The sequence below is a fragment of the Penaeus monodon genome, chromosome 10 (assembly GCF_015228065.2).
Source record: "Penaeus monodon isolate SGIC_2016 chromosome 10, NSTDA_Pmon_1, whole genome shotgun sequence".
Taxonomy (NCBI): Eukaryota; Metazoa; Arthropoda; class Malacostraca; order Decapoda; family Penaeidae; genus Penaeus; species Penaeus monodon.
In genome coordinates this window covers 11,388,936-11,406,435 of record NC_051395.1, presented here as the reverse complement: position 1 = coordinate 11,406,435, position 17,500 = coordinate 11,388,936, and the positions used below count along the sequence as shown (strand labels likewise).

The following is a 17,500-nucleotide window of genomic DNA, read 5'->3' as shown; positions in this document are numbered from 1 at the left end:
TTGTTATTATTGATAAAGATAATAATAATTTTAACAATAACAATGTTTTGTGTTATTATTATTGTTATCATGAATATCATGAATATTATTGGACATTAATATACATTACTCATTATTGTTATTTTGTTATTTTCAAAATTATCATTATTATTATTATTGTTATTATTATTATTAATGATAATGAGAGTTAGTGCTCATGCTGATTAACATTTTAATATATAAGTTAGAAATAAGTTATACAATATACTTTGATATGTATGAGATTAATCCAGTCACATACCTCCCACAGATGTGAGATATGAAATTGCAGTGTATCCTATCAGGATTGATTTCTATGAAACCTACAATCCTGGTAGTGTGGTACGAGTATGGGGTTCCCTAGAAGGGCAAGATTGGGTGCTCTTATGGTCAGGAGAGGCACAACTTGGCTTACGCCAAGTTGCACGCATTTTTTCCCCACCAGTTATACAAGTTGATAAACCTGTTAAGTGAGTATAACAGTTTTTCTTTCTTTTTTTCCCCCTTATACTTATATTGAACAGGAATTAATGATGTTAAGGAAAGGAGGGGAGGAAAAAATATATACTTGTATTGCACTTAAGAGGTCTTACTGTCTCTATTTTAGGTATTATTAACAGATATAACAAGATAACTCACTTGTCAGTTCCTTCTAGAGTATTATAGAGAAGTAGGAGTAAAGAAAGAATTAAAATCAGAGGGTAATAGTGTGTGAAAATGAAATTTTCTATTACAGTTTACTGAGAATAGAATTCGATCAGCATAGCCACAGTTACTACTCTGCACTTGATGCCATCCTCTTAGTGGGCTCTACACACACTTCTAGTAAACAGCCTTTGACCTTTCAAGAAACCATCACATCACAGATCATGAAACTAGGTCTTCACAACATAGCGTAAGTAAATGTTGTTGTTTTTATACAGCATGTATTGGAATTGTTAGTCTGTCTAATATAAATTATAATATATATATATATATATATATATATATATATATATATATATAATAATTATATATAATATTATAATTATATATATATATATAATATAATATAATATATATATATACATATATACATATATATAATATATATTATATATATATATATATATAAATATATATATATTATTATATATCATATATATATATATATATATATATATATATATATATATATTATATATATATATATATCATATATATTCATATATATATATATATATAATATATTATATTATATATTATATATATATATATATATTATATATATATATTATATATATAATAATAATATATATATATATTATATTATACATAATAACTATATTATATATATATTATATTATATATATATATATTATATATAATATATATATATACATAACATAAATATATATATTATATATATAATATATAATAATATATACATAACTAATATATATATATACATACACATATATATAATATATATATATATATTATATATATATATATTATATATATATACTATATTATATATATATATATATATATATATTATTTTATATATTATATATATATATAATATATATATATATATATATTATATATGTCATGGCAAGATACATATTTTGTGCGTGCTTGTTTTTTGATAACTCATTTATTGAAGGGATTCATTTGAAAGCATTAGAGGTAGATTGTAACTATTTGAGTTTGAACAGGTGTGAAGAAGAAATCCTTTCTGGCGTGCAGTTCCTTTTATCTGAAGAAAACTTGCTGAGGATGGTGGCTGAGGAAAGTGAGAGCAAGGATGTAGAACCCCTGAGAGAAGAGAAGGCAGAATTCATGGACGAATGTGAGACTCAGTCCAGCACAAAAGAAGTCACTAATGAATTAAGTGAGAGCAAATTAGAGGACTCAGGGGATGAGGGTACAAGTGGAGGTTACTTTGACATGTTGCCTGTAAGTTGTGTTTAAAATACATGTTATTCCATGTTAAGATATACCACATAATCTATTTTCTTTTACACTACATTGGATTTACGCTACCCATAATTAATGTTTAACCAGCCATGTATTATATTTATCTAACCAGAATCTGAATTGTTGAGTAACCTAGAGAAGAATATGTTATATGTTTCCAGTGTATCATAAAAAATATCTATATTTTCTCACAGGAGGAACTCATTATTCACATTTTGAAAGAACTGGATATAAGAAGCCTTTGTCGCTTGGCCCACACCTGCAAACTGCTTCAGAAATACACCTCAGATCCCTTCTTGTATATTAGACTGAATCTCAAGGTATTACTATAGGTGCTATATGTACATGCAGTGTATTGTTTGACAATTAGTATTGCTGTGATGATTATTTTCTAGAACAACAATAATGTCCATTATTATAAATAGCTATTTTTTCTCTTTCAGAACTGTTGGTGGTTGGTGAGCAATGCCACCCTAGAATGTCTTTCGTCAAGATGCTTGCTTCTACAGTCACTTGACCTTTCATGGTGTGGCCCATACAATGCTCTTGACACTGAAACATTCATGGAATTCATCCACACATGTGGAAGACAGCTCACCATATTGCGTCTCAATAACTGTCACTTCATTGATAATTATTGCCTGTATATGATTGCTAATGTCTGTCTCAGTCTGGAAGGTTAGTTTTAATCAGTATCATATGATTTCTGTCATATTTCCACAACTCATTATAAGTGTTATATCAACTTGTTCACACCAGGAGATATATTCTTGTGTGAAGTATTGAGCCCACAAGTTGGGTGGCAAGTATCCTTGCCATTTGTGGTTAGGTCCTTGTGATGTGTGTGCTAAGAAGTCATATTTGCCACAGCCAAAGTTGTAGACAGCAGGAAAAACATGTTTCCAGCACTTTAAATCTGGCATTGCACAGTGTATGGTTTAGTTTGACATAAGTAGAAGCCATCATCTTCAAGATAACTTGAAGAATTATTTTTACAATTTAAGCACCTGAATCCAATATCACAATTCAAAGAAATTTAATGTGTAACAAAATTGCCAGGTAATGTTTTATGAGATTATATTCAGTATCATCAGCTATATTAATCTTCAGTAAGGTCAAAAAAATTATATTTGTGTATATGCTGTAGTTACCTCACTTCCCCTAATGATAATAGTATAATAATAAATCTCTTAAATATTTTCATCTTTTGAAAATATATTCTGGTAGTTTTATAAAATACTGAATGCAAACTTGATCACCTAATTATGGTATTTATATTTTTAGAATTGAGCATGGCCAACTGCTCCAAAGTCGATCATCTTGGTTTTGGGGAGTTGAAGAAAGCCAGATGTTTAAGTCGATTAGATTTGTCTCGAACACGCATCGATTTCCATACCCTGCAGCTGTTGCTACAGCATGCTGGTCAACTTCGCCATCTTAGTCTGAGTAATTGAATATTTCTTTTAATATGGACAGAAAATTGAAATCATTGGTAGTTTGTATTTTTATTAAATGGAATTATATGCATGTTAAAATAAGGGATAAATACCTTTGTGATAGATATTAGTGAATATGTGGTCAAGTAGTTTGATCATCTTCCATCAGATAATTGCACTCAGCTTGATATGGACGAGGTTGCACTGACGCTGGCTACCTTTAGCCGCGACCTAATATCACTTGGGGCATGGAAGACACATGGTCTCACAGCCCGAGGTCTTCGTGCTCTGGCTTGCATTCCAACACTTCAAGATCTTGACTTGGGTTGGGCGTAAGTGGATAAGGAATCTTGTTGTGACTTTCATTTCAGGCCTTAGGCGGAAAATGTATGCAAACAAGTAGATATATCTATTTGTATAATATTCATGTCTAGATATATTCAGAAATTTTGTTTAAGAATATTGGAAGGTAGAAATATAAGAATATCATAGCATAATTAAAACTGAAGAGAAGAGATTCATCAGGTATTCTCAAGATTAATGCATATACCTGTAATTTTTCCTAGATATTTGTGATGAAACAAGTTCATGATTGAATTTTATTTGAAAGAAAATTCATTGTAACATGATTTTAACTTTGTATGATGTTTACAGGTTGTCAGGAGTTATAACTGAGGGTCTTGGTGAGTTGGTACGAGGATGTAGAGGATTAAAACGAATATATCTTACTGCATTGAGAACACTAACAGACCATGACCTACACCACTTAATGACACACTCTCATGGACTCGCACAGCTTGACATCATGGGCACAAGAAATGTTACTCCAGAAGCTGTACACAGGTAAGAATCCACAATAAACATTTTTTGAAATATACTTTAATGTTCTTTATTTCATCTGCAATCTCCACCAAAAAAATGAAGTAAAAATATGATAAACTATGTAATTTATATGAATAACTTGTGCAAGGCCATTATATAATATTTGTTTTCCAGGTTATTGCAGAGCTGCCAACATTTGGAATTACTTGATGTCAGTTTTTGTGAACAAATTCATATTACCTACATACACCAGTGGAATTCACAGTTCCCAAAAGTTGCCATCAAAGGGGGACTGAAGCACCAAGTTCGAATTGTGTAAAATGGATATTTCAGTGGGGGAATATGTGTAGGCATTACTATTACTTTTAAAAAAATATCTCATATTTAGTGAGTGTGATTTAAATATTGAATAATAATTGAGCAAATATTTGTATTCCATAAACAGTTAAAGAATGAATTGTCATTGGAATTTGATGATGTTTAAGGAACTACTTGATACTCTTAACTGATATATGAAATAATCTGAACTTGTGGTATGAAGTTAATACAGATAAATTCTTTAACATGATTTTATTCATAGCTCTTGGAACACGTCTTGTGCCTTCCACCCCACCAGTCCCTCCAACACAGCCATTGCCCACTTCCTCTTTGATATTTATGCTTCTCTTATCCACTTCAAAAATGGCTACCAGGACTTAATGAAGACAGCAAGAGGAAAAGATAGCACAAGCTACAAAACTTAGTTATATAACTGTATTTGCTCAAGCACTCTGCTTGGTGCATCCAATAGAGCAAACAATCCATGTGAACAATGGTACACTCATTGCTAGTTATTATCATAGCAGTGACTGAACAGATGGGAAAATGCTGGCTATAAAAGGATTGAAGACCAGAAATAATGCACTTTCACTCACCAAGTTTTTTTCAAATTCTAATTTACACAATTTGTATGATTTATTTAAAGTTTTGTTTATTTGACTAAATTCAATTATTTATGTATATTTTCAGTTATGAAGTCTGGGCAGGAGATTGGGGTACACTTTTCTTCTTCTTATGGGAGTAATTGCCATTTTCTGATATTTGATTTTACAGTACAGGTTCAGAAATGCAATTCTATTGTAAATCAAGAACTACATGTATTAGCTTCATGGCCAAATAACTTTTCTTATTTTCTTTTAATATTACTTCACAATGTTTCTGAAAAAAACAACATAATTATGAGGTTGTATTATATGAATATTTATTCATGCCTTGGGATAGTTAATAATTATCTTTGTTGATATTATATTATATAAGCTGTTTGTTTGATTTTCTGATCTTGACCTTTGCTATGAAGAGTAGATGTGTGTCAAATCTTCAGATATATGTCTAGTCAGATTAGGACTAAAAATTAGCAGAGCTCATTTTGGAATATGTAGCAACTGTAACATGGTTGGTCAGCTAAAGTGCTCCAAAAGAGGGTTAATTAATTTATTTTTTGCATTGTAAAAATACTAAAAACATATTTAGTCCTCAACTTTGTATTACCACTCACAGCCATCATTGCATGTAGGTATGAAACTATATATATTGTAATTCTCAGATAATATATGTTATTTCTCTTTTTTTTCTTCTTCTTCTTTCTTTCTTTTTTATTTCTTTTTCTTTTCTTTAAACTGAGGATGGCCAGCCAACCAGGATGATGGGATTTTATAGAGAATATTAAGGGGTTATCACACAGATTAACCTGCTTTCTACGATTACAAAAATAATGTGTTAATGTTTATAGTTAGTAGGAATTACTATTTTTATGGAAAGATCTTGAAATTGAATATTGTAAAGATTATGTTATAGTGTTATTATTGTATGATTATATATATAATAAAATATAGCAAGGATTAGCATGTTAAGTTGGAAAATATAGACAAATATGTGAAAAGGCTCCAGTTACTACAAGGGCAGTGTCTTGGGCAACATCATCAACATCATCTATATTTGTTGTATAAATTGCAGTGGAATCTGATGTGATTTATCCCAGTGTGGTAACCCCTTTAACAGTATTTCTTTTACATAGGAGAAATAGTCAAGACAGAGTATTTAGTGTTATGCATTATTGTTTAGTTTTTTGTTTTATTATTTTCTTTTCTTTTCTTCTATTTTCTTTTCATCTATTTTCTTCTATTTTATTTCAACATTAGAAGAAGAGGCCTGTGTTAATTAAGGAGTATATTGTAATGTTACCTTCAATATTTAATCACAGATATGGTTTCATTTCTTGCATAGATCTGTTTACATGAATTTTTTGAACTAGGAGTCCACTGTTTACATATTGGTACATTACAGAGTAGTACAATAGTTTACTGTGCATTCCAGAGAGAAGACATTTGGGGGACATATTCCCCTAGGAGAAAGAATCTTCTAGTCATTAGACAATAAATACATTGACTTTTTGTTCAGTATTTTAACCCTTGTTTTTTCAGCATATTTCAGCATTGCAGATAGAAATAGAGAGAAATACAAACCTACCATTAGTTCATAAAAATAAAATCTATCTACCTAGAGTGCTTCATAAGCTTGCATTAGTTGACCCCACAGTTCTGTTCCCTTTATCACAAATCTGTTCTTCATCCACCCTCATCTACCCCAGACATCCATTCTTCTCTAGTATATATATCTATCTATCCCAAATCTTCATAAAATCCAATCAAATGGTCTCTTGAGCCAAAGGCAACTCCGACATAAATTTCCATTACAATCCCTCAATAGCATTTGATATAATCCTGGTAACCAACATCTAAGAAGGCCGCCAGTAAACCAACTGGTAAATAAATGCAATGTTAATGATCAGTCTTAAGCTGTTTGAAGTTTTCTAATATTTGGCATACCTGTAACTACAGATCAGAAAGTAACTGCTTAATAATATCAACAAAAAATAATGGAATAAAAAAGAAAAAGAAATGACAAGATTTCCCTTGTTTGTTACTTACAGTAGTAACTCTTCCTTTCACCATTCCCTTTCTTCCTTCTTCCTTTCAGTTCCATGAATTATTTCTCCTCAAAGCAGAAGAAAACTAAATAATAATAAAAAACATACATGTAAATATATCATGGTCATAGATCTAATCCATATCCTAGTGTGCAAGTAATTCTGAAAAAAGTTACTCAAGGCAGAGCAATATCTTAAGCATTTTCATACTGAAAGTCCAAGATAAAGCAGATCTGGATCCATAATTCAGACAAGTATTTATTTGCATAACTTTTTAAGCACAATAATCTTGTATTTGCTGCAAGTGGATTAATACTGTTAATATTAAGTTAATTTTCAAATAAACAAGCCATATGTCAAAAGATTTAGAGCTATTATAACCATATTGCCTAAGAATAGTAATTTTTTGTCAGCAAAAATAACTTTCAGGACGAGATTTTTTGTTTGTTTGCTTGTAGGAAGTTCACAAGATGAATCATTAAGCTCATATTTCAGAGTCTAAGTTTGAATGTAAAAAAAAAAATTGTCTAATAAAAATCACTCAAGTTTTGGAAAATAATGATATTGAAAACACAAATATGAATCTCATAGCTTTTTGTCCACATGACAGGATTTTCATTGTACAAAGTAATCTCACATCTATTCAAAGTAATCATATTGTAGTTATGATTGCAGAGTTGTAGCAGTAAACCAAATATGGACCAGTTGTTGAGGGAGAACCAAAGCTTAAAATTCTCTTTATTGCTTTGAATATAAAAATTACTGCAATTTATTTTTACATAAAATATATCTGTCCCATGTGTGAAAAATAACAAACAACTGAACAAAGTTACATAGAATTGGAGTTAATAAAAAAAAGAAAAATATAATTTCAAATTGTACAAATTACATATGAACATTAATGATATCCAAATCTGTAACCAGCACTGGGTTCCAGTAAATTCTTCTCTGGTGTTTTAACATGCTCCCATCCATTTAGCTATACCTGATATCAAGGTACTGTTAGCTTGTATTTTCTTGTTTGAGTACAGTGTCCACAAAGCCTATCTTTTATACAACATGTGTTATAGGAAAATATCATACTGTAGGATGAATATCTGACAACAGAAAAGAAAGTCAATAGGATGGGTACACCATTCTTCCCAAGCTAAATTATTTTTTGAAGTTGAATATGGGCACTTAGCAATCCCTCCCTTATTGTCAATATGCCAATTTCAGATCTGAATTTTTAAGGGTGGCTTTGTGGACATCAGCCATAATTTAGTATTCACTGTAGTATTGTTTTGTGGAATGTTTCTATGCATAGATCGCTCCACAACTGTTCAGCCACCCAGGAGTCAACTGGTAAACCTCAAGACCCCACTGGATTTCACCTTTCCTTGAATTTTTGGGATCACTATTTTTTTTTTTACTAATACTGTTGTTATTGTACACATTATAATTATCATAATGTTACTAACATTAGTAACAGCAATATGGGCTACAAGGAAAGAAAGAAAGAAAGAAAAAAAACAAAAAAAACAAGGAAATGGGCAAACAGGCAAGATAGGTAGTACTAGTAACTAACTCATTGATGACATCAGTACTTGAGGAGCCAACTATGTGCAAAAGCATTTAACAAACTAAACTTGCAGAAGTCATAGCATGTATGTACATGCCATACCTAGTGGCATCAGCCTAAGCTTTACTTGAAACATGCTCCTCAAAATGTCATATAAGCCTAAAACAGTTGAAAAAAGTGGTTGCTATTATTCCAGATAACTTGATGACACTATGTCATATGTCAATCCAGTGAAAAAGCCATACATAATCCTCTATTGTATAAATGACAGAATAAGGAACCATTTTAATAAAGAATTATTTCTGTCACACAATATTCTCTACCAGAGAGAACAAGTATATAGTTTATAAAAAAAAAAAAATAAAATAAATCAAACTACATTTTTTTTTAATGTAATAAACAAATCTTATTACAGTGATGCTATAGCACTATCACCTTATGCTTTTGTTACCATGATAAAATAATGGTAGCAAAATTCTAGGTATTGTATAAAAAACAAACATTTTTTCATTCTTCAGTTTGTAGAATAATATATAAAACTACTTTCTCTCCTCATTAATTTTGATATCCATATACTGTCAATTACTTTACTTTCATTTTGTCTTTGAAAATATACAATTGTTTTTCTGTTTGTGCATCAGAAATAGAAAATAGCTGGACAAATAAAAGGCAAATTGTACATTTTACATATATTTAAAAAACACTGCTATTTCATTTTCATTTTCTTTGCTTTCTGGCCAGATGTATTGGTCTTATTGGACAGTGGCTTCCCTTTACCTTTCTTTTTCCTCTTTTGTGCTTTTTTCCCCTGGATATTGCCATTCTTTCCTTTCTGTTTGACATTAGTTTTAACGTCCTTTCCTTTAGCATCATTCTTCTTACCAACAATAATATCTTCTGCCTCTTCTTCTGAACTTTCTAAATCATTTACATCACTCTCCTTCTTTTTGGTATCTTCCAATCTCCAAAATCTTCTTCATCAAAATCATCTTCTTCCAAGTAGCTTTCTTGGCTGTCTGAATCATCTTCCAACTTTTCCAAACCTTCTACTTCACCTTCTAACTCCTCTTTATCCTCTTCATCTTCCACTCTTCTTCATCATCCAGGTCATCCTCATCCCCTCATCACCTGATTTTTCTGTCTCCTCCTCATCTTCATCATGTGATTCTTTGACATCATCTCCCTCTTCTCCATCATTAGCATCTTTAGCTTCCTCTTCCCCTTCCTCTTCCTTCTTGATATTTACCTTCTGACGGCTTATGCGAATATCCATGCAGGTAACACGGCATGAGATATCCACTTTTCCTATAAGTTTGGGTTTTTTCTGGAGTGACAACAGCTGTAAAAATCACATCAATTAGTAAGGAATGAAAGTGAATTAAAAAAAAAAAAACGTAATAAGAGCACCATAACAACAGTAGTGATAAAATGGCAATTTTGATAAAATGATAATAACAGTAAGATCAAATAAGATAAAACAACAATAACAACAACAATGCAAATACCACAAATACAAATCATGTATAATAATAATTAGCATATTACTACTATTACTACAACAAACCAACAACTATAATAATAGCAGTAATACCATGATGATGATGATAATGATTGTAAATACATCATTAATAGTATCACCACTGTCTTCATAATCATAATTGTTGTCACCATACACAATAATGTTACCTCAAGTTTCCACACTTTTATGAAGCCATCTGTGGACGCTGAGACAAGCCACACTTCTTCTACTGCAGTTCTAGCAATTTTTTTAAGACTTTTGATTCTCATACTGTGGGCTGGCCATTGAACAATTTCTATTTGGTTTGTAATATCATACAAACAAATATTCTTTCCTTCACCACCAACTGCAACAATGTCCTCCTGCAATTGAGATACAAGTGTTATTATGATTAAAACAGGTAAACCAAGATGATAAGTACCTTTGTAGGTTTATAGGAAGTTACATATTTTTTCTACAATTCTCTCTAACTGTTCAAGGAAACAGTTACAATATATGAGTAATGAATATGTTTTGCCAATATACTCACTGTGATAAAGACTAGTGCTTGAATTCTTTCCCTGAAGTCCACAGACTGCTTAACTTTGCCAGTTGAAACTTCGTAAATATCAATACAGCTACCTTTCACCACAAGGAAGTTCACCCCAGTTGGATTCCAGAGTACAATGTCTGCGACTATGGAATATACATTCTAATTATCAAAAATATTTGAAATTCACACACAATTTTAATCTGGATTCTCAGTATTCAGTAATCTGAGTACAAATTATGGATATTAACACAACCACCATGGATTTATGTTGTGTCCCCTTTAGTATTTTGTAAATTTTGTTCCATAGAGATAGATGACTCCACATGTGCTCTACCTGCAAGGAGTTTATTAGTAGACCCTAGTGACTGATCCTGATTTCCCCATTCCTTGAATAGGCGGATTTTTTTTTTTTTTTTTTTTTCTATTTCAATACTGTTATCATTGTTATTGATGTTATGATTATTAAATTGTTATTAAAATCTTGGTAACATTTAAGACAATGAAATAATACAAAAGACCTTTTCCAAAAGTCAAGGAAAAGGATAAACAGGTGAGATAGGTAGGACTAATAACCAACTCCTTGGTGACTGAGCACTTGTGGAGCCATCTATGTGTAAATACAGTAAATAAACATTTATTACAGTGGGAATGGCATGTATTCTTGCCATCTGTGCCAACAGGGATAATAATCCAATAAACATGTTAATCACTTCTATAATTACATATACACATGAGATTACTTCTGAATTATATTAAATCCTAAAGTATACCAATAACAATAAATATATTTTCAAGGAAATAGAAGAGTAACAAGGGAAACATACAGCTACAAGATAAAGCTTCTAGATACATACCTACTCCAACATGAGTTACATATGCTCTTCTTCCTTTAATAAGGTTCCATGTGCACAGTTTCTTGTCATTGCCAACTGAAAGTGCTAGTTTACCAGTGGGATGGACAGAGATGCATGTTACACCTCCAGGGTGCGCAAACAATGTTTTTTCACACTGAAATATATAAAATAATTTTTTTTAATAATTAAACTTAATGACAAGAATATAACTAGAACAGTATACATTTTTCTCCATTTACAAAAACCTGTTAGGATAAAACATCAACCATTACATATTTCCAAATCTACCAAATACATAAAACTAGATATAAACGCTATATAATTACAGTTAATGTAAATATCAGTTCCCTTTTTTAAGAAGAAGAAAAGAAAAGAAAAAGAAAAGAAAAAAAAAAAAACAGTATTAGCAAAAGTTATGTCGAAAAGTTTACCAAAACAACTCACCTTGAAACCAGCTGTCTTATAAATGCAGATTTTCCCATCTTCACTTCCTGAGAAAAGATAGTTAGTCTTGTGGAAGGCCAAGCTGGTGACTGTTCCTGGAAAAAGGATTCAAGGTTTCAGTTTGATTTTTGGTCTATTTATCTATTTATTGTGATTATCTACTCATGCTTATTTCTATCTATTCCAATGTCATGTAAGATCTATCATGAAACATGAAACTGAAATCAAACTAATTAAAAAAAAGAGGCAACTTAATTCAATTGTAATATTTCAATAAAAATGTAGTATTAAATTATAATCTACATCTTCAGCAATAAACATATTTAAACTAGTATCCTCTTTTAACAACATAAGGTCCTAAAACCAATAATAAAAATATATAAAAATAAAAACATTTATAAAAATAAAAAAAATATAAAAGAAAAGAAAAGAAAAAGACAAAATGTGGAAAAAAAAATTTAGAGGCTGCCAACTCCCTATTCATGAGACGGTGCCAGTGCCACAGAAAGTTCCATTCTCAAAAAGATAGATGCACAAACAATGACTCACTTAAATAATGCAAAACACTTTACTTCTGCCTTGACATCTATTTTCTGTTTACTTGAAATTATTGCACAAATTTTGCCCATTTTGCCTAATAAATCATACACATGGATTATCCTGTAAAATATTTCTAAATTTCATCTTATAAAGAAGTGCAGAACATCTACATGCATATGAAATCATAGGGATAAATCCTAGAATTTTCTATCATATTGTCAAAGCAAAGTTCTGTTCTGCCATTGGAAAATAGGGAATCCTCCAAATATATTTATATCAATTATATCACATACATACAAATTCTGTCTTATATTTATGACCATCTTTTGAATGATTACAACATATCATACCAACCAATGACACTTTCTGTCAAAACTCCAGACTTTTTTAAGCAAGAACACCACAAAAGACAATAACTTCTCGAGTCTTCCAACTTGAAAAACAGCTTAGACACTGGACCTAAAACGTATTCTCTCTCTCTCTCTCTCTCTCTCTCTCTCTCTCTCTCTCTCTCTCTCTCTCTCTCTCTCTCTCTCTCTCTCTCTCTCTCTCTCTCTCTCTCTCCTGCTTTGAGAGATTTTCATTTTGATAAAATTAAAAGGCTCATGAATTTTAAATACTCTATCAAACTACTGGAAACAGAAATCTGGTTGTTGTAACTTTGTAACTGAGAAATACTGCAATTTCCTTGCATCTTAGTTCTAATACTTATATTTGTTTTTTTCTACTTTCAAAAACAAAATGCACCAAAAAATACTACCTACCTTCATGTTTTTCTAGCCAGCCAAGGTCTCTGCCTTTGTACAGGTCATATAATTTTATCATTTCATCTGCTCCACCAGAGGCAAGGTATTTGCCCGACACACATAAGTGTCGTATACATGCTGAATGTGCTCGCTCAGCAAAAATCATGTTGAATGAAAGCTCCCCATTCTGAGAAGAAAACAAAAGCTGTAATATTTCATAAAAAGTTCTGGTCATTATGTGTTTGTATGTATATGTATGATATACTTACACACAACTACATATTTATATCATATAAATATACAAGTCTGTATGACTATGTAGGTTTGTGTGCATGTGTGTGTGTGTGTGTGTGTGTGTGTGTGTGTGTGTGTGTGTGTGTGTGTGTGTGTGTGTGTGTGTGTGTGTGTGTGTGTGTGTGTGTATGTGTATGTGTATGTATGTGTATGTATGTGTATGTATGTGTATGTATGTGTATGTATGTGTATGTATGTGTATGTATGTGTATGTATGTGTATGTATGTGTATGTATGTGCAAGTGCATATATAAGTGTGCATCATGTATTTCTGATGAAGATATTATCAAAACCAGTCAATACATCTCTTGTACTATGAAGATATTCATTCTCATTCTCATGCTTGTACTACAGAGACTGCAGAGATCTGGGTAATTCTTTACAGTACCAACACATTCACCAGAGTAAGTTCCCAACTCCACATTACCCAATTTATTCAACAATATAAGTTGCTGTGACTGGGTGACTGCCAAAGGAGAAGGTTGATGGGGGCTCTGCCCCCTAACACCACCCTGGAAACATTGTTTTCACCTCAGTATGCACGGCAAGACAGAGCTGAAACTCAGGATCACTAAGTGGACTTAGGCTGAGCAGCGATCTTTTTCTTTTATTTGTGGTGTTACTGTCTGTACTGACGACTGCAACTTTTAGTCCTCTTCTTCTTTCTTCTTTTAACGGTAGGTTCATGTCTGAGCCGCCGTGGTCACAGCATGATACTCAATTGTAGTTTTCACGTTGTGATGCTCATGGAGTGAGTACGTGGTAGGGTCCCCAGTTCCTTTCCACGGAGAGTGCCGGTGGTACCTTTTTAGGTAATCATTCTCTCTATTTATCCGGGCTTGGGACCAGCACTTGACTTGGGCTGACCCGCTCACCCAGCGGCTAGTCCTCTACAAGAATATAATTTTCAATTTGGCCAAGCTTAATGCATCCATACTGTAGAGATTAACCAAGACCTGAATGATAGAATATACATTCATCACCACCACCATCATTCTAATCATCTTCATTACTATCATGATGATTATTATAATCATTATCATTATTATTATTATTATTATTACTATCATCATTATTATTGTTATCATCATCACTAAAATTATCATTATTATTATTACCATCATTCAAATTATCCTTATCATTATCATTATCATCACAGTATTGTTATCATTACTATTATCATAATTATCCTTATCATTATCAATATCATTATTAATAATACTATTATCATTCTTATCACTATCATTATCATTTTTATCATCATCATTAATATCATTAGCATAGTTTAGCAATTCACGACAATTTAAATTTCAAACAAAGTTGGTTAGGCCATGAAATTTTCACCATAACACAATTACATGACATTGTTGTTATTCTCATTATCACTCTTGAACTGAACTTATTTAAACACTCACTTGTATGCTGATTAATTTATGGTAACTGATGGAAACAGGTGTCATCATACCATATGATGGTAATTTTCTACAAGCAGTCCAAACTTTAAAACCCACTGATTCATTACGATGATGGCTTCCCTATGGTGTCATACCATATCTGACTGCCATTATAATGACCAGATAGGTCCAAATTGCATACTCAGTTTCCAGTTACTGTACATTAATATTCTGGGTGAATATTCAGAATACCTTTGTATGACCTCCTATGCTATCTTGGCCCCAGTCTTGGCCTGGGGAGGGCATGAATAGTACCTTGGAAATTGGTGAGTAAAATATATAGAATACACAGGATTGGTCAAAATACAGTTAAATGCAGGGAGCTGTACCCCTTGCAACCCCTTGCCCTGGACAACATAGAATCCATCACATAAGTAAGGCAGGATAGGGCATAAAACAGACTCAGCATTGGTGCTCATGCACATCAGTTGTACACTCTACACTTCCATGTGGGGTTTGGGGGGTGGTAGCCCCCAGAAGGAGGTTCATCACAAGGGGCATAGCTCCTGCATTAAACAATATAGTGACTGATTCTGTGTATATTATTCATATTTTACCCCACAATTTCCTTGGCACCTCTCATGCCCTCCCCTGCTATCAGGGCCAAGAACTTGGGGGTTGGGGGGTTCCATGGCAAATGTCCTATACATGTGGGCAACAGAGGGTGAGAGGATTCCATCCATACCAATATCCTCATGATTGGTCATGCAAAGATATTCTGAATATTTACCATATTCTGCTATTTTATCAAATATTTCTGCTGTATTTTATATGAAGATACCACCATCTTCACTAATACCAAATTTGATAGGTTTCAAGACGTGGACTGGTTTTAAATAATTATCTGGATATTAACCCAAATCCGACAGGTATGACATGTATGTGCATGCCATGCCCACTGTGAGTTTACTTTATTAATTGCTTTTATACACAGATGGCTACATTTGTACTAAGTGACCAATGAGCCAATTATAATTACTGCCTGTCTTGCCTGTTTACTCTTTTCCTTATATATATCTTATATTGCTGTTACTCTATAACATTATAGTAGTTATAATGTCTATAAAATAAAATAAAAATAACACCAATGATATTCATAGAATTAGTTTAAAAAATAATAATAATAATAAAACTAATAATAATAATAATAATAATCAAATAAATAAATAAATAAATAAATAAAAAAATATAAATATATATATATAAATAATATAATAATATATATAAATATAATATATAAATAATATATATATATATATATGTATGTATGTATATATCAAGGAATGGTGAAATCTGGTAAAGTCACAAGGCCTACTATTTGGCTCCTCTCAGCACTAGCAGAGCCACAATGTGCAGAGACGTTTCACAGAAAATTTCCCACAAAAAGAAAGAAAAGAAAAGAAAAGAAAAGAAAAGAAAAGAAAAGAAAAGAAAAGAAAAGAAAAAAAGAAAAGAAAAGAAAAGAAAAGAAAAGAAAAGAAAAGAAAAGAAAAGAAAAAAAAAAGAAAAGAAAGATAAGATCACAGCATTTCCCGCTGGCACTGAGTTAAAGTAAATGATCATCACCATTGTTTCTAATATTTATTCTGATCTTCCCTTAGCATATTTCATGCCTTGTCCAGCTATCAGGGTCAATTTTTTCTTTTTTTTTCTTTTTTACGGTAGGTTCATGTCTGAGCCGCCGTGGTCACAGCATGATACTTAAATTGGTTTCTATACAATCAAACATCAGAGGATTGTATAAAGATATGCTGTGGCTAGTTTCTTATTACCAGAGAAGTTAGTTAGTCTATTCCCAAAATATATATGGATGGGGGTTTGTTACCCAAATGTACTTCTTAAACTTAGTATTGTTGTTTCATGTGCTGTTTTTTTTTTTACTGAGTGTGACACACACAACAGAGACAAAGTCCCAAAACCAGGGTATGATGCAAACCCAAAAATGCAAACCTAACCTTTACTATCTTCTATTAATTCCCTAGAAAGTTTTTTTTTTCTTTGATACTACTGATTTTAAAATTTATATTATTCTTACTGATATTATGTTTATTAAATTGTAATTACAGTCTTGGTTATATTAGAGACAATTAAATAATACAAAATGCACTTTCCAAAAATCAAGGAAAAGCATAAACAGGTGAGATAGGTAGGACTAATAACTGACTCCTTGGTGATTCGAGGGTTCGAGTCACCGGCCGGTGCGTTGTTTCCTTGGGCAAGGAACTTCAGCTCGAGCCCAAGTCAGTGCTGCTCCCAAGCCCGGATAAAATAGAGAGACTAATTACCTAAAAGGTAACACCGGTCACTCTCCCTGGAAAGGAACTGGGGACCCTACCACGTACTCACTCCAAGA

At 31.8% G+C, this 17,500-nt stretch overlaps 2 protein-coding genes across 3 annotated transcripts in view; one reads left to right on the top strand and one right to left on the bottom strand.

Annotated features, from left to right (window-relative positions):
* The window catches only part of LOC119577828 (F-box/LRR-repeat protein 4-like), a 51,594-nt gene extending 44,927 nt beyond the window's left edge, over positions 1 to 6,667 (top strand). For both annotated transcript variants that reach the window (XM_037925422.1, XM_037925421.1), the window contains exons 4-12: positions 290 to 488; positions 755 to 913; positions 1,719 to 1,959; positions 2,175 to 2,300; positions 2,424 to 2,658; positions 3,265 to 3,426; positions 3,586 to 3,748; positions 4,071 to 4,259; positions 4,413 to 6,667. In XM_037925422.1, coding sequence (XP_037781350.1) covers positions 290 to 488; positions 755 to 913; positions 1,719 to 1,959; positions 2,175 to 2,300; positions 2,424 to 2,658; positions 3,265 to 3,426; positions 3,586 to 3,748; positions 4,071 to 4,259; positions 4,413 to 4,557 — 1,619 coding nt within the window. In that variant the 3' untranslated portion in view covers positions 4,558 to 6,667. The remainder of the gene's footprint in view (positions 1 to 289; positions 489 to 754; positions 914 to 1,718; positions 1,960 to 2,174; positions 2,301 to 2,423; positions 2,659 to 3,264; positions 3,427 to 3,585; positions 3,749 to 4,070; positions 4,260 to 4,412) is intronic.
* Positions 6,668 to 9,438: 2,771 nt separating this feature from the next.
* LOC119577829 (p21-activated protein kinase-interacting protein 1-like) overlaps positions 9,439 to 17,500 on the bottom strand; it is an 8,907-nt gene continuing 845 nt past the window's right edge. Inside the window, 9 exon segments of the mRNA XM_037925423.1 lie at positions 9,439 to 9,724; positions 9,727 to 9,853; positions 9,856 to 9,884; positions 9,887 to 10,103; positions 10,451 to 10,645; positions 10,813 to 10,958; positions 11,670 to 11,823; positions 12,114 to 12,208; positions 13,418 to 13,586. Of these exon segments, the coding sequence (XP_037781351.1) occupies positions 9,471 to 9,724; positions 9,727 to 9,853; positions 9,856 to 9,884; positions 9,887 to 10,103; positions 10,451 to 10,645; positions 10,813 to 10,958; positions 11,670 to 11,823; positions 12,114 to 12,208; positions 13,418 to 13,586 (1,386 nt within the window). The 3' untranslated portion in view covers positions 9,439 to 9,470.